We start from the raw sequence: 27665 nt of genomic DNA, 5'->3' as shown, positions 1-27665 counted from the left end.
GCTATAGGCTTGGCACTGGGAATACAGTAATGAATAAAAATGTCTGCTCTTCTCCAAGACCTGATCCCTCAAGTTTATTAGGTCCTACTTTTAGACACTCCCAAAGCAATCCAGTATTTTTTTCATTTCTTACTTCTAAGTAGTTTGATAAATTATTTACAATGATTTATGCCTATCAACCAATAGACCTTAAATTATCTGACAGCCAGCACTATTCCCAACACCTAGCACTGTGCCTGGCCGCCATAGTAAATGCTCAATGAATATTTATTGAAAGACATGTTTTCTACCATCTTTGCAGCATAGTAGATGGATTTATAATTTGGTGGCATTTAATCATATGCCTCTCACCTCAATTCTGTAAGATAGGTGACTTAAATCTCCAGGTTACAGACGGAGAAAACTGAAGCTCAGAAAGGTTATGGAATGCACCGAAGGCCACACACTGGTAGATGTCAGGCAGGATTCCAGCCCAGGTTCTCTGAGTCCCATGCTTTTCCCATGACATCAAAAGCGACCCAGCTCTTCTTGGGGCCCCAAGGGAGGAGACAAGTATCCCTTCTCTTCTCGAGAAGGTGTTCTCTAATCTGTACTTATTTGGGGAAAAGCTGCTTCCCAGAGCTGGCTTCCTCCAAAATCCAGGTCAGGTCAGATCTTCTATGGATATACTAATATCATAGATGAGGTTATAGCTTTCTTTTGTCTTGTAGAAATATGTTTTAATTGTTGTAGAAGATTCAAATAATAGAGAGTATGAAGTAAAATATGTCAGTTTCTCTGTGTCATTACAATCCTATATTTTAAATTAAAAATAGTTTTATATTGCTTTAGAGTAAATAATGCTAGCTTCAGTAACTCATTCTAAATCTCAGAGAATTACCGTAACAGTATATGGGGTTGCTCTGCTCAGTCACTCAGGGACCGAGGCTCCTTCCATCTTGTGGTGCTGCTGTTTTCTATATGTGGTCTTCATTTCGAGAGGAGAGAGAAAATGAATGAGGAGTGTGAACGAGTTGAGAACAGCCTTAGTCTGGATTCACAATTCTACTCACAGTCTATTGGCAAGAATGAGCCACATGCCCTCCCTCCCCCTCCCCCCACCCCCTGCAGGTGGGCTGGGAAATATAGTTTAACTGTGTGTCCAGGAGGAAAAGATGGGGTTTGTAATTATAGTCAGTCTTTGCCACATCCACTGCATGTTATTCTACAACTTGTCCTTCTCTTCTCTTAAATGTGTCGTTGTCTTTTTTAAAAAACGATACAAGCAATACATGAATGCATGCTTGTTAAACACAATAAAATCAACAGAAATTTGCACTTCAATTCACAATACATTTTCCACCTCATTGCAGCCGGTGTAATGGGTCTATCATATGTTTTAAGTGATATAATACATGTAAAGCACAGCACAATCCCAAGCACACGGTGAGAGCTCAACAGTGTTAGCCGTCATTAGTGTCATTTCATTATCATTATTCCTTTTACCGGCTGCAGGACAGTTTATTGAATAAATGAACCATGATTGTTTTTCAGCTTTTATTTTTCTACTAAAAAAATACTGCACATATGTTTATGAACTTGTGCTGCTATTTGGAGAGATTCCTAGAAGTGGTCATAAGATGTGAGAAGTTAGAATTCTTGTAGATATTGCTAAATTGTCCTCCAGAAAGTTTGTACTCGTTTATAGTTCAACCAATGATGAATAACAGTGCCACTTTCAACATCCATTTTATGTTATTTTTTATTATCAGTCAATTACACTTTTTTTAAAAAATATATTTTATCGATTTTTTACAGAGAGGAAGGGAGAGAGATAGAGAGTTAGAAACATTGATGAGAGAGAAACACCGATCAGCTGCCTCCTGCACATCTCCCACTGGGGATGTGCCCGCAACCCAGGTACATGCCCTCGACCGGAATCGAACCTGGGACCTCTCAGTCCGCAGGCCGATGCTCTATCCACTGAGCCAAACCGGCTTCGGCCAGTCAATTACACTTTTAATAGTCTAGAATGCTTAAATTTACACACTTGGGTCATTATTGAGGTCGAGTATATTTTCATACATTTAATAGCTAACTGTATTTATTTTACAAATTATCTGATCACACTCTTTGTTTTTCTGTTGGTGGTTTGTCTTTTTTTAAAATTAAGTTTTTGGAGTTCTTATCACATACCTTTTGCTATTTGTATTGCAAGTGCTTTCTCCCAGGCGGTGTGGTCTTCTAACATTGATTTAGATTTAATATAGGAACTTTCTTACATGATTCTGGGTTTCAAATCTTGCTTAGAAAGTTCCTCCCACCTGAAGATCCTTAATATCTTCTATATTTTCTTCAGTTACTTTTAAAGCATTTACATTTGAGGTTTATTTTAAGGGTAATGTGGAATAGGGATCTAGCTTAATTTTTCTCTAAGTAAATGGCCAAGTGTTCTAAGACCATTTATTGAGTGATCTCTACATCATTTAGTCCAGTGGTTCTCAACCTTCTGGCCCTTTAAATACAGTTCCTCATGTTGTGACCCAACCATAAAATTATTTTCGTTGCTACTTCATAACTGTAATGTTGCTACTGTTATGAATCGTAATGTAAATATCTCATATGCAGGATGGTCTTAGGCGACCCCTGTGAAAGGGTCGTTCGACCGCCAAAGGGGTCGCGACCCACAGGTTGAGAACTGCTGCTTTAGCCTGTTCTGTACTCTGGCTGTTGTTCATCAGTGTGTGTGGTCTGATGCAGCACCACGTTGTTTGTATAACAGCTGTGTAGTATAGTTTGATATTTGCTGCAGAAAGCCCGCTCTTCATTTTTCTTTTTCACAAGTTCCTTAGAAATCTTTCCAAATTTACTCTTCCAGGTGAAATCTAGAATGACCTTTTCAAGTTCCCTGAAAATTCCTGAAGGCGCTGGATAAGTGGGTTTATCTGGAGAAGGCTGATGTCTTCTTATCTATGCACACACGATATGCCTGCCCAGTTAATAAGGCCTTCTTTTATGAAGTAAAATTCATAGAGTTCTTTTTCTTTTTAAATAAAATTTGCATGCATTTCTTGGAAAGCTTATAGTTATTTAGTAATTTTTGACACTACCGTCATGGGACCAATATCACAGAGTTTTAAGTAAATAGAGATCTCTAAAAGGCACACAACCAAAAGAAAAACGATTTAACTAAATGAATTAAAAATTCACAGAAGAGGAAAAAGCTCAGTCTCCCTAATAGCCAGGGAAAACCAAACTGGCATTATTTTTCTTCATTAGACTATAAAACAACAACAAAGAAAACACCCCAAAACAACCCCAAAACCCCCTCCTTACACCCACTGTGGGTGGAGCCCTTTAGAGGGTTCTTTGGCAGCACCTATAAAAATTCAAGGTATGTACACCCTTGACCTAGGAAACCCACTTTTGGGCTCAATCCTAGAGAAACGCTTACCCAGGACACGGTGCATCATCAGTGACAGTCATTGCCGCACTAGGGCAGTAGGGCAGGTTAATAAGTCTGAAAAGTACATATTTTTCATCAAGTAGTTGAGTTGGCGCTCTGTGCTGAGGGGGAATTGGAAATACAAATTTGTTAAAATATTTGACTAAAGTCACCAAAAAAGGCAGTTCTTCTCTGTTTTGTCCTCTCTTCCTAATGAAATTATGTATTTTCTGTTTAATGAGAGGGTTGTTTTGAAAAAACTATTTACCAGCTCACTCTCACATTTTCTATTGGGAGCATCTCATTCTTTTATAGTAAAAATTGTTTAAAAACACGACAACCCCACTTATATTTTTTTGTACCCAGATAAACCCAGATAATTTTTATAAATATGTTTTTATTGATTTGTTTAGAGAGAGAGGGAGAGAGAGGGAGAGAGAGGGATAGAGAGATAGAAACAGCAATGGATGAGAGAGAAAAACATTGCAGGTGGGCTGGGAAATGCAGTTTGTGTGTCCAGGAGGCTGCCTCCTGCATGCACCTTGCTAGGGATCGAGACTGCAATGCAGGCGTGTGCCCTGACCAGGAATCGAACCAATGACTTCTTGGTACATCAGTTGACGGTCAACCACTGAGCCAACCAGCTAGGCAACCCTGGGGATTTAAAAATACTTATTGAAAAAAAATTAAAAAAAAAATATTTATTGGTTTGCATTTTGAAAAAACAAATAAGCAAACAGAACGTAAGCTGCTTTTCAATTAGCCTGCTGGTCAAGGAAGGCCCTGCAATAGTCCAACCTCACCTGTCCTGCCTTACAGCTTGTTTCTTAGCTTCACAAACACGGAGTCCAGGCTCCTGCTGTGGGTGGAGGAGGACGTGGTCCTGCCTCCCGGAAGCCCACTTCTTCCCTGAGCTCTCACGGCACAGAGGTGCCACATGACATGTCTGGGGAATTAGTCACCCCAGCCTCACACTGTCTCTTTTTGTTCCTCTGTGTTGGTTCTGTCTCCCCAGATAGGTCACACACACCTTCAGGATTTCTTTTCTCTTTCTTAGGAGGGCTGGCCTGGGGATTCAGCACTTCTGGATCTGTGGGAAATTATGGGAGAAGCTGTATTTCTGATACATCTGGTGGTTTCTTAAGTGCTCTGCATCTCTTCTAGGTGGCAAAGAAACACAGCACGATGTTTGGAAATATAATTCTTCGATCAACAAATGGATCCAAATAGAGTATTTGAACATAGGCCGCTGGAGGCATAAGATGGTGGTGTTGGGTGGCAAGGTCTATGTGATCGGAGGTTTTGATGGCTTGCAGAGGATCAACAACGTGGAGACCTACGACCCCTTCCACAACTGCTGGTCAGAGGTATCGGAGATTATTTCTATGGGTAACTCTGTTTGTATTATTACTTCAAAGCTTAAAGAAGGGTTTCTGTCAATGTTGATATATGGCTTTCTGATCACTCGGCTCCCACTGAGAACATTTTTGGTGGCTGTGAGCTCCCCTCCTCATAGGAATCATTGCTTTAGCATTGCTGATCAGGTCACAGCTCTGTGTACACCTGCCCTATCCTGGCCAGAACCCCAGCTGTGTGGGGGAGGCTGGATCCTACTCTGGGTGCATATGTTGGCCCCCAGTCTCCGTGTCCTCAGATGCCGTCTGCCCTTGTCTTCTCCGCACGGGACACCCAAGGATCCCTTTAACACACTGTTTGTTGAATGCAGAGTCATTTGGTAGTGCTTAGAAATCAGCCCTTGTTTATTTGCTTATTAGTGAATCATCTTTTATATACTTGCATGCAAGAGTTTAACATTAAAGTTTCACAATGCAAACTCAGGTATATATCACACTCAGGCAAAGGTAAGGCATTGCTAATCAATGGGCGCAAAGATGGATACGTTCTGGAGATCTGCTGTACTACACTGTGCTATAGATAACAATAATTATTGTTCACTCAAAAATGTGTTAAGAGGGTAGACCTCGTGTTAAGTGTTCTTACCACAATAATTTTTTTTAAAAAGTCAAGTGATCTCACTTCCTGGTATTTCCAGGTTATTGCCACTTTCCTATTTTCTTTCTCCTTGTCATATCAAATGCCAGAGCATGTTTCAGTTGTGGAGAGTGTAAAGCATGGTCATTGTAGGCACAGCACAGGTAGCCAGGTCCTCCTGGCCTGCCAACCTGAAGAGTGCCAAATAGGGAGCCCTTAATGTTTAATGGGGGAGGGGGGTACTAAGATCTTCTCAGTTGGGTAAGCCCCATTACTTGGCACTTGTGGGTTGCTCCCTGGCCCAAGAGAATCATGTCAATGGGCAAGAAGCTCCTTGGAGGACCCCTTTAGTGCCCTGGGGTTCACAGGGTGGAAGCACCAGTCTGGCTTAATCCCCAAATCTGCATGTTGCCCGAGAGTGGGAGAGTCTGCTTACCTGTGGCCACCTGGAACCCTTTTACCATTTTTTCTTCCTGGATATTATAAACACCAAGGACAATGCCTGGCACATAGTGAATAATTTTAAGTGAATAAACACATGTGTGAATATGAATATGCACATTTGAAAAAGCATTTCTCTCCAATACTGGCTGGTTTCATCTGTGGAAACACTTATTCCTGTCACTACCCCTCCTCACCTGAGACACAAACTCTGGGAGAAACAGGCTGGAAACACCCAACACTTGCTACTGTCTGGAGGGAGGGTGGGATATATGTGCTTTGATCTTCTCTGTGTTTCAAGGGGGAGTCAAGGCTACAGGCCTTACGACTTCAGGCAAAGGATGCCCAGGCTCGTGTGCCCTGGCTCCTGGCCTGTGTCCTGTGAGCCACTGCAGCAAGCTGGGCAATGTGACTGACAGCTTCTCCTGGGCCCTGCGTCTCTACAGGCGGCGCCCCTCCTCGTCCATGTCAGTTCCTTCGCAGCCACCAGCCATAAGAAGAAGCTCTATGTGATTGGGGGAGGGCCCAATGGAAAACTGGCCACGGACAAGACTCAGTGTTACGACCCTTCCACCAATAAGTGGAGTTTAAAGTCGCCCATGCCAGTGGAGGCTAAATGCATCAATGCAGTGAGTTTCCGGGACCGCATCTATGTTGTTGGTAAGTGAGCAAATGGCTTCTTATGTACCCAAGGTTCCCCACCCAGGAAGCCATGCAGGTAGATCAGACGAAGCCCTCCTGGGAACTCACAAAGTCCTGGTTGAAAAGGAGGAGAAGATGGGATTGGACCAGGCTTTGGTGGGATTTCCCTTGCAGTCCTCGAGGCAGAAAACGGCCCACATTTAGGAGACATACAAAGCAAATCATCCCTGGGACTCAGGGAGGGGTTAGAAGTTGCTGCAGGAACATGTGCAGATACTGAAACGTGCACAGTATGATAAGTGCCCAATAAATAGTAGCTCTCCTTATTTCTTCTTTCGTGTTCATGGGAATTTTACTCTCCCTACTTGCTTTGGGGGCTCTGAAACGTTGCATTTTGCCCGAAGGAAAGCCTGGCCAGCCAGACCACAGTTGGCATGTAATGTTAAGGATGATGGATCTCAATCTTGACTACTCATTAGAATCACCTTGGAGCTTATTACAAAAGTATGGGCAGCTGGGCCTCACTTTGGACCAATGAAATCAGAATGGGAAAGAGGACGCTGGCCAACAGTTGCAAGTGTTTTTAATGTACAGGTGACTTTAATGTGCAGCAAGGATTGAGAACTACCGATAAAGGAGACGCCAAAAATAAATAACGTAAGCAAATAAGAGACAATCAGACAAGTAAAATATGGAAGGAGGTGAAGGAAAAACCCCTCTCTTCCTTGGTTGAGGTTTCATGTGTGTTTATGGTCAGGCTCATGACTCTGCTTAAAGGTCTAATCTGCAGATAAGGACCTTGAATGGTGTCCCAGGCCATGCTCGGTTTAAAGAGGGGCTACCGCCGTGGTTACGGTCACAGATTGACGGCTTCTGCCAGTTACTTGTGCTCCTGGTCCTTCTGACGTCTTATTATCACGTGCTTGTGGTTACAGATCAAAAAGGGCAGAGCTGGAATTATGAGCAGAGTCTGCCTGATGCACCCCGTGGTACTTCTTCCAGGGAGCAGTCTTGGGGTGCATTTTGGCCGCTAGGTGAAGCCAGGTGCCTCTGGGAACCTGATTAGCCTGGCTGCAGACTTTAAAGGACGATGGGAAGTGTCTGTTTCCAGCACTTAGGAAGTCTTTAGAAAGCCATAAATCTTTCTCTAGGCGAGATGGTAGACTTACCGAATCAGAAGGATGTTTTGTGGTTAAAGGAGAAGAAAACCAGAACAGAGGGTGCGAGGCCCACCGTGTTTCCCTTGGTCTGCAGGTGGGGCCATGAGAGCGCTGTACGCCTACAGCCCCCTGGAGGACACCTGGAGCCTGGTCACCCAGCTCAGCCACGAGAGGGCCAGCTGCGGCATCGCGCCCTGCAACAACCGGCTCTACATCACGGGCGGGCGCGACGAGAAGAACGAGGTGATCGCCACGGTGCTGTGCTGGGACCCGGAGGCCCAGAAGCTGACGGAGGAGTGCGTGCTGCCCCGGGGGGTGTCGCACCACGGCAGCGTGACCATCCGGAAGTCCTACACCCACATACGGAGGATCGTGCCCGGCGCCGTGTCGGTCTGACTGCGGGAGGCGGAGTCGCCGCAGGGGCTGGGCGGCGCCTCCCGGGGACCCGCCGCACCCCGCACCCAGGCCCCGCCCACTGCAGACAGGAGGCGGGGCGTGCGTTTTAGGTCGGACCTCAGGGAATCCCCGCGGCCTCCGCTGGGGGCTCCTTGGAAGTCACAGCTTTGGGACACTTGAGAGCAACCAGCAATGTTTGCGTGACCTACCTCAGGAGAGAAGAGCCATAGGTAACATTCAGGACACACCTGCCCGTGCCGGCGCTTTGGCATACAAGTCACTGAACCATCATAAAGACCTGGTGGCTGTTTTTTTGTTTGTTTGTTTTTTGTTTTAATCACTGTTTTACAAGCGAGGAAACCGAGTTTCAGGGAGGCGAAGTGACTTGCCCCAGGTCACTCAAATTGCAAGTAGCAAAACCAGGGGTCTAAACCCAGGTCTTTCAATGTCAAAGTCAGTGCCCTTTCTGCCGTACTGGCTCTCTCAGAGCAGGAAACCAGAAACAAAAACAAGGTGCCCAAAACTGGCTAAAGGATTCACTAATCAAGGCAGGGAAATAAGGGTATTTATCTTTTTTTTTCCTTTCTTTATCCTTTCCTTTCCTTTCCTTTTCTCCGGCTCCCCGCCCCCCCCCCCCCCCCCCAATTCTGAAACCAGCTGGAATCCCTGGTGTTGGAGCCTTGGGATTCCAACAGAGGTTGTTTGATCTGACAGGTCTGGGGAGGTGGGTCTGGGAAGGCCTGTTTGCTTTGAAAGATATATAAAAAAATTGTGTTCTGTTCTCCCATCAAAAGCCTCTAATTTTTTTTTTATGATCACAGGAGGCCCATTTGGGACTAGAACTGTCATCACCAGTAGAATTGTACCTTCAGCACAGTCCAGTGCCCTGGCCCCTTAATGTCTAACTGTTGTATTGCCATGGAGAAAAGAGGTTCCCAGAGACTCAGAGCTCTGTTTTAAAAAGACATGAATATCCTAATAGACTGCTGGCCATTGCAGGAATCACCAACTTGTTCTTCTCCTTTTCCCTCCTCCTCCTCCTCCTCCTCCTCCTTCTTCCTCACCTGAGGGTATGCTTTGACTGATCTTAGAGAGAGAGGAAGGGAGAGAGAAACATGAATCAGTTGCCTCCCATATGTACCCCGATGCGGGATCGAACCCGAAACCTCAGTATGTGCCCTATACCTTTTGTATATGAATCAACAACCTTTTTGATGTATTGAATGACACTCCAAACAACTGAACAACTCTGCCAGGACTGACCGACTTTTCTTGATGATATACACTCCATTTTTTAGATAGTGATTTGGGTCCATGTCCCTGAGACCCCACCCTCCTGGAACCTTAGTTTCAGGGTCCTATTAAGCCCTTCTGTTTGCTTTTTGGATCAGCTTGGCACAATTTTGATTCAAAGAACAGAGTTAATCCTTCACTCTAAGCACTAGAACTTGCAAATGAGCTCACTGGAAGTTCATTCTAATCCCCAAGTTGGGGGAACAGATTAAGAGATCCTGTTTCAGATGCTGTATTTAAGCAACAACAATGGTAACAACAGAGTAACTGCATTACGCAATGTGCTTTATTTTCATCATGTGATTTCAAATCTCTTTATAGAGTTTTATTTCATGTCAGATGTGGCATACATATTGTGCTTGTACTTCTCAGCAGTTTGAAATTTGATAGTGGATTTAATTTTCTTAGAAAAGTTATGGCTAGAAGAGCTAAAATTCAAAGCAGATAAAAAAGACTTGGAAAATTACAAGGTTTGTTTCTGCTTAGATTATTGAGGATAAATATAAGTGCATGTTGGTGTGTGCAAAGCTCTGTGCCTTAGGGTCACATGTGATAGTTCAGCTCCCTAGTATGAAAGGAAGATGGCATATTTGTGGAAATTTAGAGCACATGTATCACTTGCTCATGAGCACTAATAACCTTAGCAAAGCTCTCAATTTAATCTAGTTCAATTCAGCAAACACTCAAGGAGTTCTTTATGTTTGTCAAGCCTTGAGGACACCAATGAATAAGACAAATCCCCACTATGAAGACACTGAATAAACAGGTAAATAGGCCACTTGAAAATATTATAATTTTTCTTTTCATAATTTGGCAAAAGGAAAAAGAGATGTATGTAAAGTTATGAGGCTGCATCCACGTCTTTATTGTCTTTGCGAGTGGTCTCTCTGGAAAGCTGTGCCCTTAGGTCAACGACGAGGCCACTGCTTACGTGTTTGCCTTTCTTTGACATTGCCTTCGGAAACTATTTCTGAGCTATAATCATATCCCAGAAATGGTTTCAGGGAAGAACTTCCAAAGAGGATATCCAATGGCAGCATCACAGCCATACATGAAGAGCCACCTCAGAAAGAGAACAGTCGTCGTCATGGCAGTCCTCTAAGGAGAGAAGCCAGCAAATTTTGAGCCTACCAGTGCTAGGAAAGTGAAGATTCAGGATCTCTGTGTTATAAACTTGGTTCTAAATGCAGGACCCAAGTTTCAGGACGAGTTCAGAACACATAAATGAAGGCAAGGGAAGAATTTTATATAATGTTTATATCATCGGGTATGCAGGTGACTTGGGGTAGAATTTTCAGGTGCCTGGCTCTCAAGAAATAGGGATTCTCGATAATAGCATGGGTTAGTGGGCAGATATATCCATTAAGATGACCCAGAGTTCTGCACTTAAAGCTGCCAGTCTGTATCTTTAGGGAAAGGAAAAAGTCCAAGTCATTTTTTAGAAACTTGATAAGTATAAATGTCTAGGCTCTAGCCAGGGATAGAAGCTCTTAAGATCTAATTTCCATTCTCAAGTAAACAAATATCTAGTGTGTTGCAAGTTAACTGTCATAATCCATACCACCAGCAGGGGAATGAGGCAGATTGGTGCCCTGTGAGCCACAGCAGATTGGCTCTTGAGGCAGGTCCTGTGTGTGGACAGAGCACCTCTGGAGGGGAGGAAGAGGATGAGGCAGGAGGAGTCAGGTCTGAGAAAAATGATATCAGGATCCCTGGAGTCTGTGAGCCTGACTCCATTCTCAAGAAGGGAAAGAGGTGAATAAGGTAGTGGTGGTGGTGAGGGAGGTTCCTAGCCAAGGGGGTTCCAGGAAGGAATCCACTTCTTAGAAATGAGTCACAAGTTAAAGCAGGACTAGCAATCAGACCCATGGGCTCTGGGGCCTCTGAGCTGCTTGGCTGGGGCTCCTACCTAACTGGACCTAGAGAGGAGGAGGCCTAGAGGCTCAGGTGGGACTTGAAGGGCAGGTTAATGGACCCCAGTGGACAAGGCTGGTCTAAAATGGGCATGGAGCTAAGCTCACCCAATCATCAACAGGTAGCTGTTCTCTGAGCTCTCACCACACTCTGCGGTCAATGACTTCACCGTTCCCCCCAACCCCCAACCCCCCCCCCCCACACACACACCCCGAACCCAAAGCAAACTATGCTCTCAGGGAAATACAAATAACCTTCGCTTATAGCTGTGAAAAGTGTAGCTTTCCTATTTATAAAAGTCTTCGAGGTACTGTTGTTATTTGCTTATCCTACTTGATTTTGAAAAAAAAAAATACTCAATAGAATTTTCAAAGTGGTTCAACACCACTGGGATTTCTTGCATAAAGTTCTAACTTGGAATTGCAAAATGATTTTGTCCCTTAATATCTGACCTAGATGTTGTAATAAATCTCATAACATGAAGAGTCAATATTCATGGAAACCCACAAGTATTTCAAACATGTCTCTGCAAAACCAGTTTTGAAAGGGGATTTTCATATTCATAGGTAAAAATAGACCACACTTAGTTAACCGAATCCTTTAAGTATTTTGGTTACATAGATTTGTATTTCTTTTTTAATGATCAAATTAAGGATATTGTTTTTGGTAAATACACAAATAAAGTTTTTATTTATTCAATAAAATGTGTGTGGAATGAATAAGAATATGTTGTACACATTACTAGGTGATTTTTTGGGCGTGTTTTGGTTGACATGAGTAAGTGGTATCTGAATAGAAATTAATTTAGGAGATGGAAATTTAAAAAATTTCAGTTGGTTCAAGAGGATTTAAATAAATTCATAGGATAAGCTCATAAGATTTGGTCTATAGAATGGCAAAAAGTAGACAGCGTTTCTCTCCTGAGCCTTTCATTGCCGCTCTGAGCAAGCTTTACCAACCCATGCAAACTGTGATTCTCACTCTGCCTGGTCTTAGCTCTTGTTACAGGAGGCTCCCCTCTGGCTTTCTGACTTCTGGTCTGACCTCTCAGCCCTGTGTCAGCCAACCAGTGTCACCATGTTGTCTCTGCAGCCTTATCTGACCTGTGCTCAGATCAGAGCCCTGGAACTTGGCATAGGAGACAGAGCTGTGGTTCTCAACCACTGGAAACTTGTCATCAATTTACCTTGTTTTGGATTATGATGAAAAGGTCCTATGCAATTGAAAAAGAAAATCCGAGGCTTTAAGGAAATGTGGGGTCACAAGAATAGCTTTAGACCATTCCACCGGGGCCTCCTTAGAAATAGCAGTTACTTGCTCCTTCTGGGTGGAAGCCCTTGGGAAGCAGTGCCCCGTCTCACAGTGGGTGCATTCTGGAGTTCATCTTAGTCCATAGATCAGACAGCCAGTGTACCCGCTGTGGTGAGTCAAATGGAGTTTTGACCTAGTTTCACTGCTGAGATCCTCCAATTTCCCTGCTGGATCTAAGTGGTAACCTGATGCCTGGTTAGCTGTGCTGGGGCCTGGCACCTGCCCAGTTTTTTTGGCTCCTTCCCTGTTCCTGGTGCTCTCTGCTGGTGTGTGGTGTCCCAGACTAGCCTAGCCTCCCTTTCACTGGAGATTGGACCTCCTGTAGGATCTCAGTCCTCTCCTACTTCCTGTGGGCCCATGCCTCCTTTTCTGTTTCCGTATGCCGCCACAATTAAAGACGCTTGGTGCTGGAGACTAATTCAGGTCAGGCCCACCCACCCCCATGCTGCCCAGTATCAGCCTGCCTGCTTACCCACTCCTCTGGTTTCACTTCCATGTTTGTTTCTAGCACCAAGGATTTGTCTTTTCTTCTGTATGCTCAGATGTCGCCTATCTTATGTATTCCTCATGCCAGGCTACCTTGAGATCCATGCCTGCCCCATCTCTGGTCATCTGCCTGGTTCCCTTGCCTGCTGCCTCCCTTGGGGTCTCTGAACATAGAAACCTCATTGCCCTCCTTGTCAGCACCATAGTGTCTCTAGTGTCTCCTAATTTCTGAGGTTTAGAGAAAGAACAAAGAAAGATATAGGACTTCCTGGCTACACACACACACACACACACACACACACACACACACACACACACGTGGTCATCTGTTCAACCAATCAAAGCATAATATGCTAATGATATGCTAAGGCTGCTCAACCACTTGCTATGACATGCACTGACCACCAGGGGGCAGACGCTCTGACAGGTAGGTTAGCTTGCTGCTGGGGTCCGGCTGATCAGGACTGAGATGGGCCAGCCATGCTTTGGAGTCCTCCTGCAGTCCTTCCCAGGCCCGATTGTGCAACCGTGGGGTCTCTCGGCCTGGCCTGCACCCTCTCGCAATCTGAGACCCCTAGGGGGATGTCGGAGAGCTGGTTTTGGCCCAATCCCGCAGGCCAAGCCGAGGGACCCCACCAAATTCATGCACCAGGCCTCTAGTGTGTGTGTGTGTGTGTGTGTGTGTGTGTGTGTGTATAGATAGATAGATAGATTGATTGATTGATTGATTGATTTCAGAGAGGAAGAGATAGATAGAAACATCAATGATGAGAGAGAATCATTCATTGGCTGCCTCCTACACACTCCACACTGGGGATCAAGCCCACAACCCAGAAATGTGTCCTGACCAGGAATCAAACAATGATCTCCTGGTTCATAGGTCGATGCTCAACCACTGAGCCGTGCCATCTGGGCCTGGTTATGTATTCTTTAGGAAAGTTTGTGTGTAAGGAAATTGTTCTGCTCCTTTAGTCAAACTAGCCCAGTTCTTCCAAGCGTGGCAGTAGAAGGAGAAGCTCCCAATGGGGACAGAGTTGGATCTCATAGTCCCAACTCTTGTCCCTGGAAGGAAGGAGTCCTGTACATGACTCTTCACTTAATTTCCCAACGGATGTCACAGAACAGGCTGGATCAGCTAAGACTTTACTGGGGACTTAGAGATGATACAGGGAAATATCCCAGGAAGGAACAAGGCTCTGGACAATGAGGATGACATGATTCCTCCATCCCTGAGAAGCAGTGTTTATCCTGAGGAGGGGTGAGCGTGTGTGTGTGTGTGTGTGTGTGTGTGCGCGCGCGCGTGCGCATGTTGTCACAGATAAGCAATGCTGGACATTAAAGTGGCGAAAACAGATTCTATTCAGGAACTGCTGGCAGTAGAGGAAGCTGAATCCCATTCTGATTTGTGCAGCGCTGATAGGGTGCTTGGAAGGGAAAATGAAGGACAAGGGAAGGGAGTGAGCTGGGGCTCAAGAAGAGTCAGGGAAGTGACAAAATGACAAAGCGTTGCTCAGTAAATGGGATTAGGCCAGCTGTGTCTCCTAGCTGTCAATGATGAAGTTGGGATTCTGTCCTCCCACAGAGACTGGGCGGCAGAGGCCCTGTCCTTCTTGATGATGACATTGCAAAGAAATGGCTTTCAGGACCTTGAGAAAGACTCCTGGAGTGTAGGAGAGAAGTATATAGATAGCTCAAAGGCCAGAGGTGGGTGCTACAATTCTCAGACCTTCTTAGCAAATGCTTGAAGGAAGGGAGTCAGGGGCCTATCATCAGGTCTTGCCCAGAACAAATGGTAAATTCTTTTGACAGCCTTGAACTTTTCCAGACAGGAACTCAAAGGGGGCCTGGATCCCAGGGATGTGGCCTGGAGCTGCCAGCAGCCATGCTAGGCATGGTCAAATTTCTTAGTGCAGAGGCTTGGATGGAGTGTTTGTACAAAGAATTTTTGCAGCTCTCAGTGCCCCATGTAACAGATACTGTTAAAGAGACAGGTGTGCCCACTGCTGCTGGGGATATCTTAACAGAGAAACAACCATTTTCTACAACCCAACACAAGCTCACTGTGAGATCAAGAGTGCCAACACCCCACCTTCTAGAATATTCTAAAGACAGATAAAGAGAAAAATAATACTAAAAACTTCTTTCAACCTTTATAGACATTTTGGATTATGTCCCACTATTTCAAAATAAAATGATTTTCAATATTTTATATTCTCCTTTTTCTTAAAATACTGTTCACGACCCATATATTAATTTCATCACCCACCAATGGGTCACAAGTCACAGTCCACATCCGAAAAACAGAAATTTGGGGCCACAGATCTGGGCAAAGATCAGGGTGAAGGGGAGAGGAGCTTGTTTTCTAACATAGCAGAAAACCCAGGGTAAAAATCACAGACTGATTTTTTGTGTGTGTGGATGAAATTCTATTCTTTCATAATAAAGATATGGTAACAGGAGCAGATGGTCCTACTAGTATTGAGTAATTTCCCAGAAATGTGGGCCAGAGCAGGAAATAGTCAAAGAGCCTGGGACAGCGATGAAAACAGTCTAGGTACAAGTGCTTCCTGGTAGCTTGTTGCATTCCCAGAAATGGTCACTGGAGAAAAAGACGGTGCGTTTGACTTGGTTCTGCGGAGTCATAGACATTAGTGAAGAAAGTAATGGGGTGGGTATTTGTGAAACAAAGATTTCCTGGGCCCTCCTCCAGATGTGACTCGGGGGCACCTGCTGTGACCCCCCGAGATGCCTCCTTAGGGCGATCATTCAGCCCAGGACCCCTACGCCAGGAGCAGACGGTAAGGATGAGGAGTGGTTCTGCAGGAAGCCATAGGGGAGGATGGGAGCAGCCATGCCCTTGACCACCCACCCCTCCCTGAGTGAACGCAAGGGTTGGTTCTCCAGGGTCTGAAGCCTCAGTGACCCAGACAATGCCAGGGCCAGGGGCCCCAGAGCCACTGCCAGGAGGGAACGACACGGCTCTGGCCTCAGTCATTCACAGAACACCCATGGCCTGGGGTAGACAGGACTGCAGGCAGCTCTGAAATGAAGGACCCACCCGACAAGTTCTAGCTACTCTGCAGGGTAAGTGGCACCTGGGGTAGAGTGATGACCTGGCGCTGTAGGCTGCTTCCTCCTCTGTCCTGTGGACCCTGCAGGAGGAGGAGGGGGCTGCAACCTGCACAGGGGGCTGACTGCATTATTTCAGGGTCATCTGGGACGTTCCCTGCCTCCAGGTGAGGAATTCCTGAGCCTGGAAAGAGAAAGGATCCTCCTAGCACTCCCAAGACTCAGATGCCACCTCCCTGCTGGGGACTGTCAGTGCCCATGGCTTCCTCAGCTCATGGTGTCACAGGTGAGGGTGAGGGACACCTGGGGCCTCATAGGGCACCCAGTGTGGCTAGAGCAGAATTTTCCATACTCCTTAGAGAGATGCAAATTTTACATCTCAACACAGTATACCCACATAAATACATTCATAAAATTAAAACACAAGTTTAATAATTTCAACAATAAAGATATATTAAAACATGTTTATAGGCCAAATTACCCTCACAGTATGTGATGTCTTTATTCTATTCTATTTTACTAGAGGCCCAGTGCACAAAAATTTGTGCACTTGGGGGGTAGGGGGGGTCCCTCAGCCCGGCCTGTGCCCTCTCGCAGTCTGGGACCCCTCGGCAGATAATGACCTGCTGGCTTAGGCCTGCTCCCGGGTGGCAGAGGGCAGGCCCAATCCCTAGGTGCAGCCCCTAGTCGGGCTCAGAGCAGGACTGATTGGGGAGTTGGGGCGCCGCCCCCTGTCATGCACAGAGCAGGGCAGATTGGGAGGTTGCGATGCCACCCTCAGTCACGCTCAGTAGGGCTGATTGGGGGGTTGGGGCACTGCCCCCTGTCACACTCAAGGCAGGGTCGATCAGGGGAGTTGGGGCGCCACCCTCTATCACCCACAGAGCAGGGCCGATCAGGGGGTTGGGGCCCCGCTCTCTATCACCCACAGAGCAGGGCCGATCAGGGGGTTGGGGCGCCGCCACTGTCACACTCAGGGCAGGGCCGATGGGGAGGTTATGGCTCTACCCCATCACACACAGAGCAGGGCCCGTGGGGGGGCGTGGGGGGGGGGTTAGGGCGCCGCACCCTGTCACACACAGAGCCGCAGGGCTATCAGGTGTTTGGGGAGCTCCCCCCTATCAGGCACAGAGAAGGGCTGATCAGGGGGTTGGGGCGCCTTCCCCTGTCACGAACAGAGCAGGGCGGATAGGGAGGTTGTGGCCCCGCCCCCTGTCACACACAGAGCCACAGGGCGATCAGGGGGTTTGGGCGCTGCCCCCTGTCACAGTGATCCTGGTGCTGGGAGGCATATTACCCTTTTACTATATAGGGTAGAGGCCTGATGCACAGGTGGGGGCCAGCTGGTTTGCCCTGAAGGGTGTCCTGGATCAGGGTGGGGGTCCCCACTGGGGTGCCTGACCAGCCTGGGTGAGGGGATGATGGCTGTCTGCAGCTGGTCACACACCCTTCAGGCTGGGGGTCCTCACTGGGGTGCCTGGCCAGCCTGGGTGAGGGGATGATGGCTGTCTGCAGCTGGTCACACACCCTTCAGGGTGGGGTTCCCCACTGGGGTGCCTGGCCAGTCTGGGTGAGGGGCTAAGGTCTGTTTTCAGGCTGGCGGGTGACTGAAGCTCCCAACTGCTCCTTTTTTTTTTTTTTTTTTAAATCCTGGGCCCCCTTTAGCTCTGGCTCTAGCTCTGAGGCCTCTGCTGCTGAAAGCAGGTATCTGGTTTGTTTGTGTTCTATAATTGAAACACTGTATCAACTCCAGCTCTGAGATCCCGGCTAGCTGAAAGCAGGTTTCTGGGGTTTTGTTTAGCTTCTATATTTGTAACTATGTTTCAAACTGCAAGCTCAGAGGCTGGCAATGCAGGTGGGGGAACATTGATTTCCTCTGTCACTGAAGCAAGCAAGCCTCATGTTAGTTTCAAGCTGCCTGGCTGCCAGCCGCCATCTTGGCTGGCAGTTAATTTGCATATCGCCCTGATTAGCCAATGGGAAGGGTAGCGGTCGTATGCTAATTACCATGTTTCTCTTTTAGTAGATAGGATTTTGTTCTGTTGTATACTATTCTTCCCTACTCTGGGAGATAGAGGAGGAAAGGGGCTGTGTTAGGGGATGGGTTACCCATAATCACCTTGAAAGACCTTTTGAAGGAGAGTTTAATTTTTTATTTTTAAAAAAATGTTTTTATTGATTTCAGAGAGAGGAAGGAAGAGGGAGAGAGAGATGGAAACATCAATGATGAGAGAGATCGGCTGCCTCCTGCTCACCCCCTATTGGGGATGAACCCCGCAACCTGGACCTGTGCCCTGACCGGGAATCGAACTGTGACCTCCTGGGTCATAGGCTGACGCTCAACCACTGACCCACACCGGCCGGACAAGACTTTCTTCTGAGACCAACTGCAGATGCTCTGCTTGTTCCCCCAGGTGTCTCCCCCAAGGGCCCTGGGCTCTGGGCAGCAGAGACAAAGCCCTATTCACCCAGTATCCTCCCGGGAGAAACCAGACTTGGTAGAACCTGGCAAACCTTGGAGAAAGTCCCTCCATCAAAGCCCCTGGTTTTACAGGGAGGAAAGTGCAGCTCAGGGCTGCCACTGCTGTACCTCTGTCACATCCACATTTAATCCCTTCCTCCTGGGCTCCCTGGCCATGGGCTCTGTGGCACGAAGAGTCTTAGGAGCTAAGCCTTCGGTGCTGCGGAGGTGGCAGCACTGAGGGGACCCCAGAGCCTCGGGCCCAGGGTCTCCAGGTCCCAGGCACGTGACTGAACAGGTGAGACCCCCACTGCCCAGTGGGAGGAGCAGGGGTTTGGAGTCAGACCTGAGAGCAATTCTGACTTTGCCAAGCGCTCACGACTGTGTGCTCACGGGTAAGCCACTTCACTGAGCACCAGCTCCTTGTCTCTAAAATGGGGGTGATGGTTTCTGTTCTGCAGGGTTGGTGTGAGAACTAGCAAAAATGTGTGTAATGTAGAGTGCCTGGAAACTCAAAGTGGGCACATGCCGTGGTTATAGTAGTAATTATGACATTAGCTAGACTAGAGGATCTAAGAGCAACTCTGGGTACTTCAGGTGCGCTGCTATTACTTAACTTGGGGGGAGATTGGGCTGCTGTTGTTTTCATTCTAGACAAAAAAGGGAAATTCTCAGAAACACCCAGAGGAAGAATGTTAATGTAGGAAACATTCAAACCTGTAAAGAATTTTTGTGAGTTTATTTGGGCCAAACTGTCGACAATGGCCGGGAAGCAGAATCTCAACTGACTGAGATAATGCTCCAGAGAGTGGCAGTTTCTCACCTTGATTAATACATTACAATCAAAAGAGGAGATGTGAGTAGGTTACATGGAATCCATTGTTGATAAGTTAGGGAGGCAGGAGAAAGCAAAGTGGGGAGGCGGGGGAACCTCTGGGATTGGATAAAAAGTAAAATGCTTCTTTTACATAGGTGGGTACAGGATAATTTACAGTCAACAAATAACACGATAACAGTAACAGTGAGGGAATTTGTGGTCTGGTGCATTGGTTGTGCCTTGAGAGGCCTGGAAAAAGGGAGGTTACCCTGACATTCCAAAGGTGTGTTATCATAGATGCAAAAAGACAGTAGGCTCAATTAAGTCCAAAGTTGATCTTTGTCAGGGAAGGTACCAGTCTGGGACATGACTACCCACCATAACTGCTTTCAGTTAAAGTTTAATTTCAGACCATCCTTTGTGGTTACGTTAGGTCTCTGAGTTTGCAAGGCCACCATGCAGGCCTTCCCTGAGCTTGTCAGGTTAGCATGTGGCCCCTTTTCGTCCACAGTCATTAGCAGCCTTAATAATAAACGGAGAGGAAAAACACACCCTCACCCATCCTGATACCACCCCCCCCCCCCCAACAAAACCAGGGACACAGGCCCTTGCCAAGTATCCAACCAGGCTACAAAGGAGAGTTGGATTCTTGGAAAATGAACGGAATGACTCTGGTCCCAGACAGTGTCCAATAAGGACTGTCGGGAGCGGTCCTTGTCCACGGCCAGAATAAACACAGAGTGTGTTGACAGAGAAGAACCATGTGACCAGGAATGTGGACCATGCAAATTCATGCTCCTATGACCTGGGGAGCATTCCCCCTCCCCTCAGCCGACCTTCATCACTGTGTGATTTAGGAAATTTAGTTTCAGGGCTTGGTGTTTAAATACTAGTATTGTCTTTTTGCTTTACAAATATAATGAAATCTTTTAACTAGCGATTATAATGGGGAATTTGAAGTTAATTTATGCTGACTAGAAAACATTTTCCACGAATTACTATGAAAACCAAATCCTGACCATCACTACTGTTGCTCTAAATTTGGCTTTTTCCCTTGTTGCCCACTAGGCGGCGGGATGGGACCACTCTAGATCCCACTAGTTCAGTGGCAGCTCTTCCCACACAGATTTAAATTGAGGACATTATCTTTGTTTTGGTTCCATCTAATTTTTCGTTCAGAAAAGACAGGTAAACAATTTATGCACAACTTTTTGAAGACCCTCTCTTGCACATAAATGGAGCTCACCATTTTCCTGTCTGAAGGCATGAACCCAGATGTTTTCCTCTTACCGGAACAGTTGACGGTACCAATTAGTAATGAGTGGAAGTCGGCCTGAGCCAGGTGCTGTGCTAGGAACTTATTCATTCTGCACAGGGAGACTAGAGGTTGTTTTCCCAATTTTGTTAGAAAAAAAAGCTATCGTTTTGTTGCATGGACAGTTTGTAGGTAAGAGCTCTGATATGTGAATTTCACATGTGATCACATGGGCCAAAGGAAGAATTTGGCTGAGAGAGAATCTAGGGAAGCTAGCCTCCAGAAAGAGACCTCTTTGGGGTGCCCAGGTGTTCATTCCTGGCTGTGATGGCTATTGTGACAGAGCTATATGCTTCTTGCACAAAGAAGCAGGAAACATCTGAATAAGTGAATCAGCACAAAGCCTGGTCCAGAAATGAAAAGCAGAAGCTGTGGGATAGGGTAAGCTGAGATTACAATCACCAGAAGCAAAGGGGTTCCTTCCTTCCCAGTCTGATCAAGGACCCAAATTAGTCAGCCCTGGGCCCCTGAATTCAGCACCTACCAGCTGTCTGGCCCTTTCCAGAAAAAGTTTGGCAACTCCTGAGTCAGACCAGTGTTATGTCACTGTTTTCCACATCTCTTGTATTCTAATCATGCTCCAGAGTTCAGTTCCAATCCCACCATTCGGTAAACCTCTCATGAATTCAGCCAAAACCAGAACCACGGCTTTGGTCTTGTTTCCCTGTCAAAATAATTAATGCAGTCACCAAATATTTATTGACTTCCTGCTATGAGCCAGGCATAATTATAGGTCGTTGGATAGAAAAATGAACCAGATACATTCCCAGGCTTTCGTGAATTCACAATAATAGACAAGATAACGACAATAAAAAAAAATAGTACAATAGAGAGTGAGAAGGTAATAGTGCTATTTACACACAAGACTTGACATAAACTGGAGGGACATCTAATTTAGCCCGGGGTGGGGAAAGACACTGGAAATATTTAGTGACTGAAGTTTTGTCAGGGCCAGCCTGACAGGGTTGAGCTGGGCTGAGGCAGGGAGGTGGGAATTGAGAAAAGAAAGAAAGACAGGAAAGCGGGGTCGGGAGGACCCCAGTTCTCTCGATGAACTGAAGCGAGTTTATTAGCTATACAATCCTATTTATACACAACACACTGAATCGGAGGTCTGTCAAGAGGAATGTATCCTTTGTTCCTCTTAATCTCTAAGGGAGAGACACAGCAGAAGGACAAGTTCTCAGTACAGCATATCTCAGTAAATAGTTATAGACTTCTTGGCAAACTATGAAAGGCTGTTCTCATTCTACAAATGTTACTCCCATTCTACTGATAATCGCCATCCAAACAAGTCTGGGAAAACTGTGCGGGTAAGGGTCCCAGCCTTGCTAGCCCCTTCAGGTGCAAGGACCTTGCCAGCTTACATCTGGCCCCCAACATATCCCCCTTCTTTGTTTTTTAGGCAAAGTTCATGTTTCAGTGTCCGACAGTTTTTTATGTGTACATATCAGCAGTAATATTTCAGTTTTGGATGGTGGACAAATGGTGGCAATGCAGGTCCGACCCTCTCTGGTTTGGTCCTGGGCAACATGCAGCGACGCACAGCTGCTGACTGTTAGCATGATAAGGCGTCTTCACCATCTTTATTTCTGGACTGCTTCTCTTCTCGTTGTCTCATGGGGCCACTGCTATTCTGTGGCTGGAGCAGTCCTGATAATTCCTCTCTGTTGCAGGAATCCATATGGTCTTGGAGTTGTTTTCTGAAAATATACAAACATATTCTCGACCAAAGGTTAATAAAGGAATCATATCTATAATTTAGTCTTGGGATTCTTTTAATTTTTGTCCAAACTATTTTCCTTTGGCTTATTTTGACACCATGTATATTTTCATGGGTGTCTTGCTATTAGCATTATAAATGAAAAAATTAATTTTCAAGTTAAAAATATTAAAGCAATTAAGGCATTTACTTAACAGGTTATCATTTACTTAACAGGTTATTATTCCACTATCCCCCCTTTTTTATTTTTTAATATTAGGAGGTTTTTGGAAATTATATAATGCAGTCTAGATAACTTTAAATTTTAATTTTTGTATATAAATATGACTGTTTTAGGTTTATAGCATGTTAAGCAATTTGTCCATGAAATGAAAATTTTGGCTAATACTTTATGAATAATTACTTATATTAATTAGTAAAATTTAATTAATCTGAAAACTTGACTACTATTTTACTGTTAAATTTAATACTTTAATAACAATCTTAGTTTATACTGTAAATATTAATGGAAAGGATTATTTTGCATCCTTGAGAAGACCCTGAGCATTCCTGGTGTTAAGCTAGATTTATATATAGGGTAGCTGCTGTTAGCTAAGTCTCTGTTATCTGGGTATTGGTCTCGGCTGGGCTAAGTCTCTTTCTGTTACCTGGGTCCCGATGTGAGCTGGGCATGGGAAGCGCAGCAGCCATGGGGGCAGGAGACCTCCCTCAGAAGGGGCGAGTGTTCAAGCCCCTGCATAGTTGGGGTGGTGAAGATCTCTGCCCCACCTCTGTTGACCCCCAAGTTCTCCCCTGAGGCCCCCTGCGACTGTGCCTGTCTTAGGTTGCCCCTCCCAGAGGGGTCTTACCCGTCGTTGACTAACCAGCCATCCTCTGGGGCCAAGCAGGGTGATGTGAGGTTTAGTTTTGTCTCCTTGGTAGCGTATGCCCCTGTGGCCTCCATGCCCAGTAACTGCCTTGGGATCCCCTCGCCTGCTGGCGGGGCCCCGGCATTGATCATGGGGAACCCAGATTTCTTCTCTAGAGAGGGCCCAGCTTACACCATTGGGCAAGAGACAGATCCATGGTACCAGCCACCATGAGGCTTCAACCTCAGTATGAACAGAGAGTTTAGGTAACAGCTGTGGGCAATTGGAAGAGAGACCCCTTTTGGTAAAAAGGGTCAAGAGAGGTCAATATAGAATGCTTAAGTGCCTTCCCAGGGGGCCTTCCACACAGTGGAAGGGATAAAATCCTTTTATGTTCTATTAAATTCCTGCCAAACAATTAGTTTGTAAGCTTGTTTGGAATAAATGTTAATATGCTGTTGTAAAATATTAATAATTATTAATGAGCTTTTGTTATTTTAAATTATATCTTAAAATTCTACTGCTGTATTTTAAGAAATATTAAATAAGATAACTTGTTTTGCCCTTTCTTAGAGGCAAAAACGTAAAATATATATTTATTAATATTTATTTTATAAAGCTTTCTATGTGATTTCAAGTATATTAAATTGACTTTATTAAAAAATCATTTAAGAAGAGAGAATAAACTTTTGAAAACATTTCAGGGCCCATGAAATGTCCTAAAGTCATTCCTTGATTATAGTTTTGAAATCTAACTTAAAAAACTATTAAATATATATGTGTATATATAATTTAAAGATTATATACCTTTTATAATTATTAAGAGATAATAATTAAATTAAAACTGATCTTTGTATTTAAAAATTTTGGTTGGGATTATAGAATTTATCCTCTTTTTTCAATTAGATAAATGTTGAAATTTTATTATAATTATATGATTTCTCCCAATTTATGTAACCAGAACTTTATACTCTTAGCTGGCAAGTTAAATATTTAGTATTTCTTAATCAGTAACATTTTTAAGAATAAACTTCAAAAATACATGACATAATCAAATAGATTTAATTCTGTCCTCTAGATTTTTTGTGAGGGACATTTAGATTAATATTTTAGCATTTTGTTATTTCATAATATTTAATTTAATTTAGTAAACTCCTAAGCCTTGGGGTGCCAGTCACTGAAAACAGGTAACCATTAACATGCAAATTAGTTACATTCTTTCTACCAAGGATGGGAAACTGGGAAGCAAGCCTCTCTTTAAAAGTTGTCATTGGCAGGAAATTTTTGGCCTACCTGCTCTGTTGTGGGAAGGGAGGCTAGCCCCTTCCTCTATTAGAAATTGCTTTGGGAAGCCAGCCTTAATTAAAGGGCGTAGCCATCTTTTACCTGGGCTACTTAGATTTTTATGATTAATATATTTTAATAATTCTTGAGATTTAAATTCAATTTATTATTTTAAGGCACATTCTTTAGCAAATTCTTTTAACAGAGACAATTTTACTGACTTTCCTTTTTGGCCTTGAAATTAACCTTTTAATATTCTTTATTAGTATTTAAAAACTGTTCTTTATTATGGAAATGCCAATCCTGCTGCTAGAATCTAGCCAGCATCTTTTTTCCTTTGGGTTAAATTTTGCCATCTTTCTTAGGAAATAATCAGTCTTGGGTTTTATTTTGTATATTTGTAAAGAGATTTTAGCTTGAAACTCTATCTAAATGTCCAAAATCGGACAATGCGCGCCTTAGTTCCAAGCCAGTTTTCTCTTTACACATGTACAGAAATCCCAGACATATTTTTAATTTTCAGATCCGGTGGCATTTGCTGTAGCTGTATCAGAAATGGAAGGAAATCATCATTTGTTCTCTATGTGGGAGGTTTTAAATCTAATGATATTTTGTTTATTTCAGTAGGCAAGGGCAGCACCCAGGGCAGACAGAATGTCTTATTCCTATGGATCCAAGGTCCAGCCCAGCACTCCCGGGGGTTGCTCGGAATAGCTCTTGTATCTATTTTGCTCTCTGGAGCGGGCTGGGTGCTGTGCAGCCTGCTGGCCTTGAGACGACATAGGGACAGGAGGGTAAATAGACAATGCCCCTGTTATTTGCCGTGGCTGGGCTGGCCCCTTTTGGTAGTTTCCCGACTGGTGTTGAGGCAAAGAATGTCCCTGGATATCTGTCTTAGATTTACACTCATTTGCCCAATGTTTTCCTTTTTTACATTTAGGGCATAGTCCAGGTTGTTTGGGACCTCTGCCATTTCCTTTATTAACCCCTTTATTAGAAGGACACTGTTTTGCTATGTGTCCTGTTCCTCCACAAGTGTAACACTTGTGTGTTTGACTTTTCCCTGTGCTAAATTGTTGCTGAAGAATTCCTTCAATGGTGGTTCCCTTTAATGCAGCCGCAATGGCAACTCCTTGTATATATGAGGGACCAATATCTGCGCAGATGCGGATATAATCTGAGACAGTCCCCTGTCTTTGATAGGGCCGCAGTGCAGCTTGGCAGGCAGTGTTGGCGTTTTCATATGCCAACTGTTTAACTATCAACATGCCAGCCTCTCCATCCACCACTACTCGGCCAACAGCCTGTAATAGCCGAGAGACAAAATCCTGATGCTTTTCATCTGGCCCTTGAATAAGTTTTGAGAGCTCCTCTGTTTTCTGACCAGAGGTGGGTAACTTTTTCCAGGCTCTGACCCCAGCTCCATTAATCTGTCCATAAGCTTCCTGGGGGTATTGAATTTGATTGTGGGTATCAGCATAGACTCCTTCCCCTACCAGCATTTCATAAGAAATATTAATCTGGGCAGCTCGATTATGAGAAGCTTGTTCCTTAGCCTTTTCATCATATTCTGATTTCCACAAGAGATAATCCCCTCCTGATAAACAAGCCTTGGCAATAGCTCTCCAATCATTAGGTGGGAGAGCCTCTGAGGCCATAGTTTCCAAGATGGTTAAAGTATAAGGGGAAGTGGGCCCATACTGAGCACAGGCTGTTTTTAACTCTTTTAAGGTTTTAAAAGGAAGCGGGTCATAAGCACGCTCACGCTGTCCCGTGTGAGGATTTACCTGTTCCATAACAGGGAAGGCATGAATGCCCAATTCCTCACCACACTTTCGTGCCTCCTGCAAAGCCATCTGGAGAGGGGAAAGTGGAACTGGTGCTGCATAAGGCAGCTGAGAGCGGCGGGAACGGCCCCCGCGGCTTCTCTTTTTCTTGCCAAGAAGCTTTAATGTTTCTAAAAAGCATTCCAACACATCTTCTATATCACTGCCCTCTTTAGTTCCAGCAGAAAAATATTCTTCCTCCTCTTTTGCCTGAACAATACCTGTATTATCATCATGACAAAGAGCAGCAGCTTCCTCAAAATCCTCCTCATCTTGAGGAGTTAAATTGTCTTTAAAAGTTACATTATTTCTTTTTAATATACTGTCTTTTTTAGACCCCTGTTTTGTGCTATCACGCTGCTTCTCCTTTTTTTCTGGCTTAAGAGACGGTTGATTATGGTCATGCCTGGGATCTAAATAATCCCGTATTAAATTGGATAAGGAAATGCAGACCTCCTGAATGAATTTTAAAAAATTTTCTACTTGCTTGTCATTAACCTTAGTTCCTCTACTATTGAACATAAACTTTAACATTTGCCCATAAAGGGCATTTTCTCTAAATTCTAATTGCCCCATGCTTTACTCCCGATTATCAAAAAATTGCTCCTCCGTTACCTTAACGAGTGCACTCTTTATCCGGAGGAGATCCTCACGTCGTCTCTCCAGGCCCGACGGAGTTCCTCACCTTCTTTTTCCCAGTTCCTCAGTCCCTGTTCGGGCGCCAGATCTGTCAGGGCCAGCCTGACAGGGTTGAGCTGGGCTGAGGCAGGGAGGTGGGAATTGAGAAAAGAAAGAAAGACAGGAAAGCGGGGTCGGGAGGACCCCAGTTCTCTCGATGAACTGAAGCGAGTTTATTAGCTATACAATCCTATTTATACACAACACACTGAATCGGAGGTCTGTCAAGAGGAATGTATCCTTTGTTCCTCTTAATCTCTAAGGGAGAGACACAGCAGAAGGACAAGTTCTCAGTACAGCATATCTCAGTAAATAGTTATAGACTTCTTGGCAAACTATGAAAGGCTGTTCTCATTCTACAAATGTTACTCCCATTCTACTGATAATCGCCATCCAAACAAGTCTGGGAAAACTGTGCGGGTAAGGGTCCCAGCCTTGCTAGCCCCTTCAGGTGCAAGGACCTTGCCAGCTTACATCTGGCCCCCAACAAAGTTTGAACAGAGTTTTGGAAAAAGCAAGCGAGGGGAACAAGAGTGTATGTGTGTCCCAGGGGAGGGGAACGGTGTGGAGGAGGGATCAGAGATG

General features: G+C 44.9%; 1 protein-coding gene across 2 annotated transcripts in view; it reads left to right on the top strand.

Moving 5' to 3' along the window:
• KLHL6 (kelch like family member 6) overlaps positions 1 to 27665 on the top strand; it is a 91967-nt gene that overhangs the window by 41726 nt on the left and 22576 nt on the right. Inside the window, exons 5-7 of one of the 2 annotated variants that reach the window (XM_081086376.1) lie at positions 4589 to 4791; positions 6304 to 6517; positions 7754 to 8006. In XM_081086376.1, coding sequence (XP_080942502.1) covers positions 4589 to 4791; positions 6304 to 6517; positions 7754 to 8006 — 670 coding nt within the window. Of the gene's footprint in view, positions 1 to 4588; positions 4792 to 6303; positions 6518 to 7753; positions 8842 to 27665 lie in introns of those variants that run through there. The other variant, XM_081086375.1, reaches the window with a different exon arrangement.

Source organism: Myotis nattereri, assembly GCF_964212035.1.
Source record: "Myotis nattereri genome assembly, chromosome: 3".
Classification (NCBI taxonomy): Eukaryota; Metazoa; Chordata; class Mammalia; order Chiroptera; family Vespertilionidae; genus Myotis; species Myotis nattereri.
The sequence above is the reverse complement of the archived record's forward strand: the minus strand, read 5'-3'. Positions and strand labels throughout refer to the sequence as shown.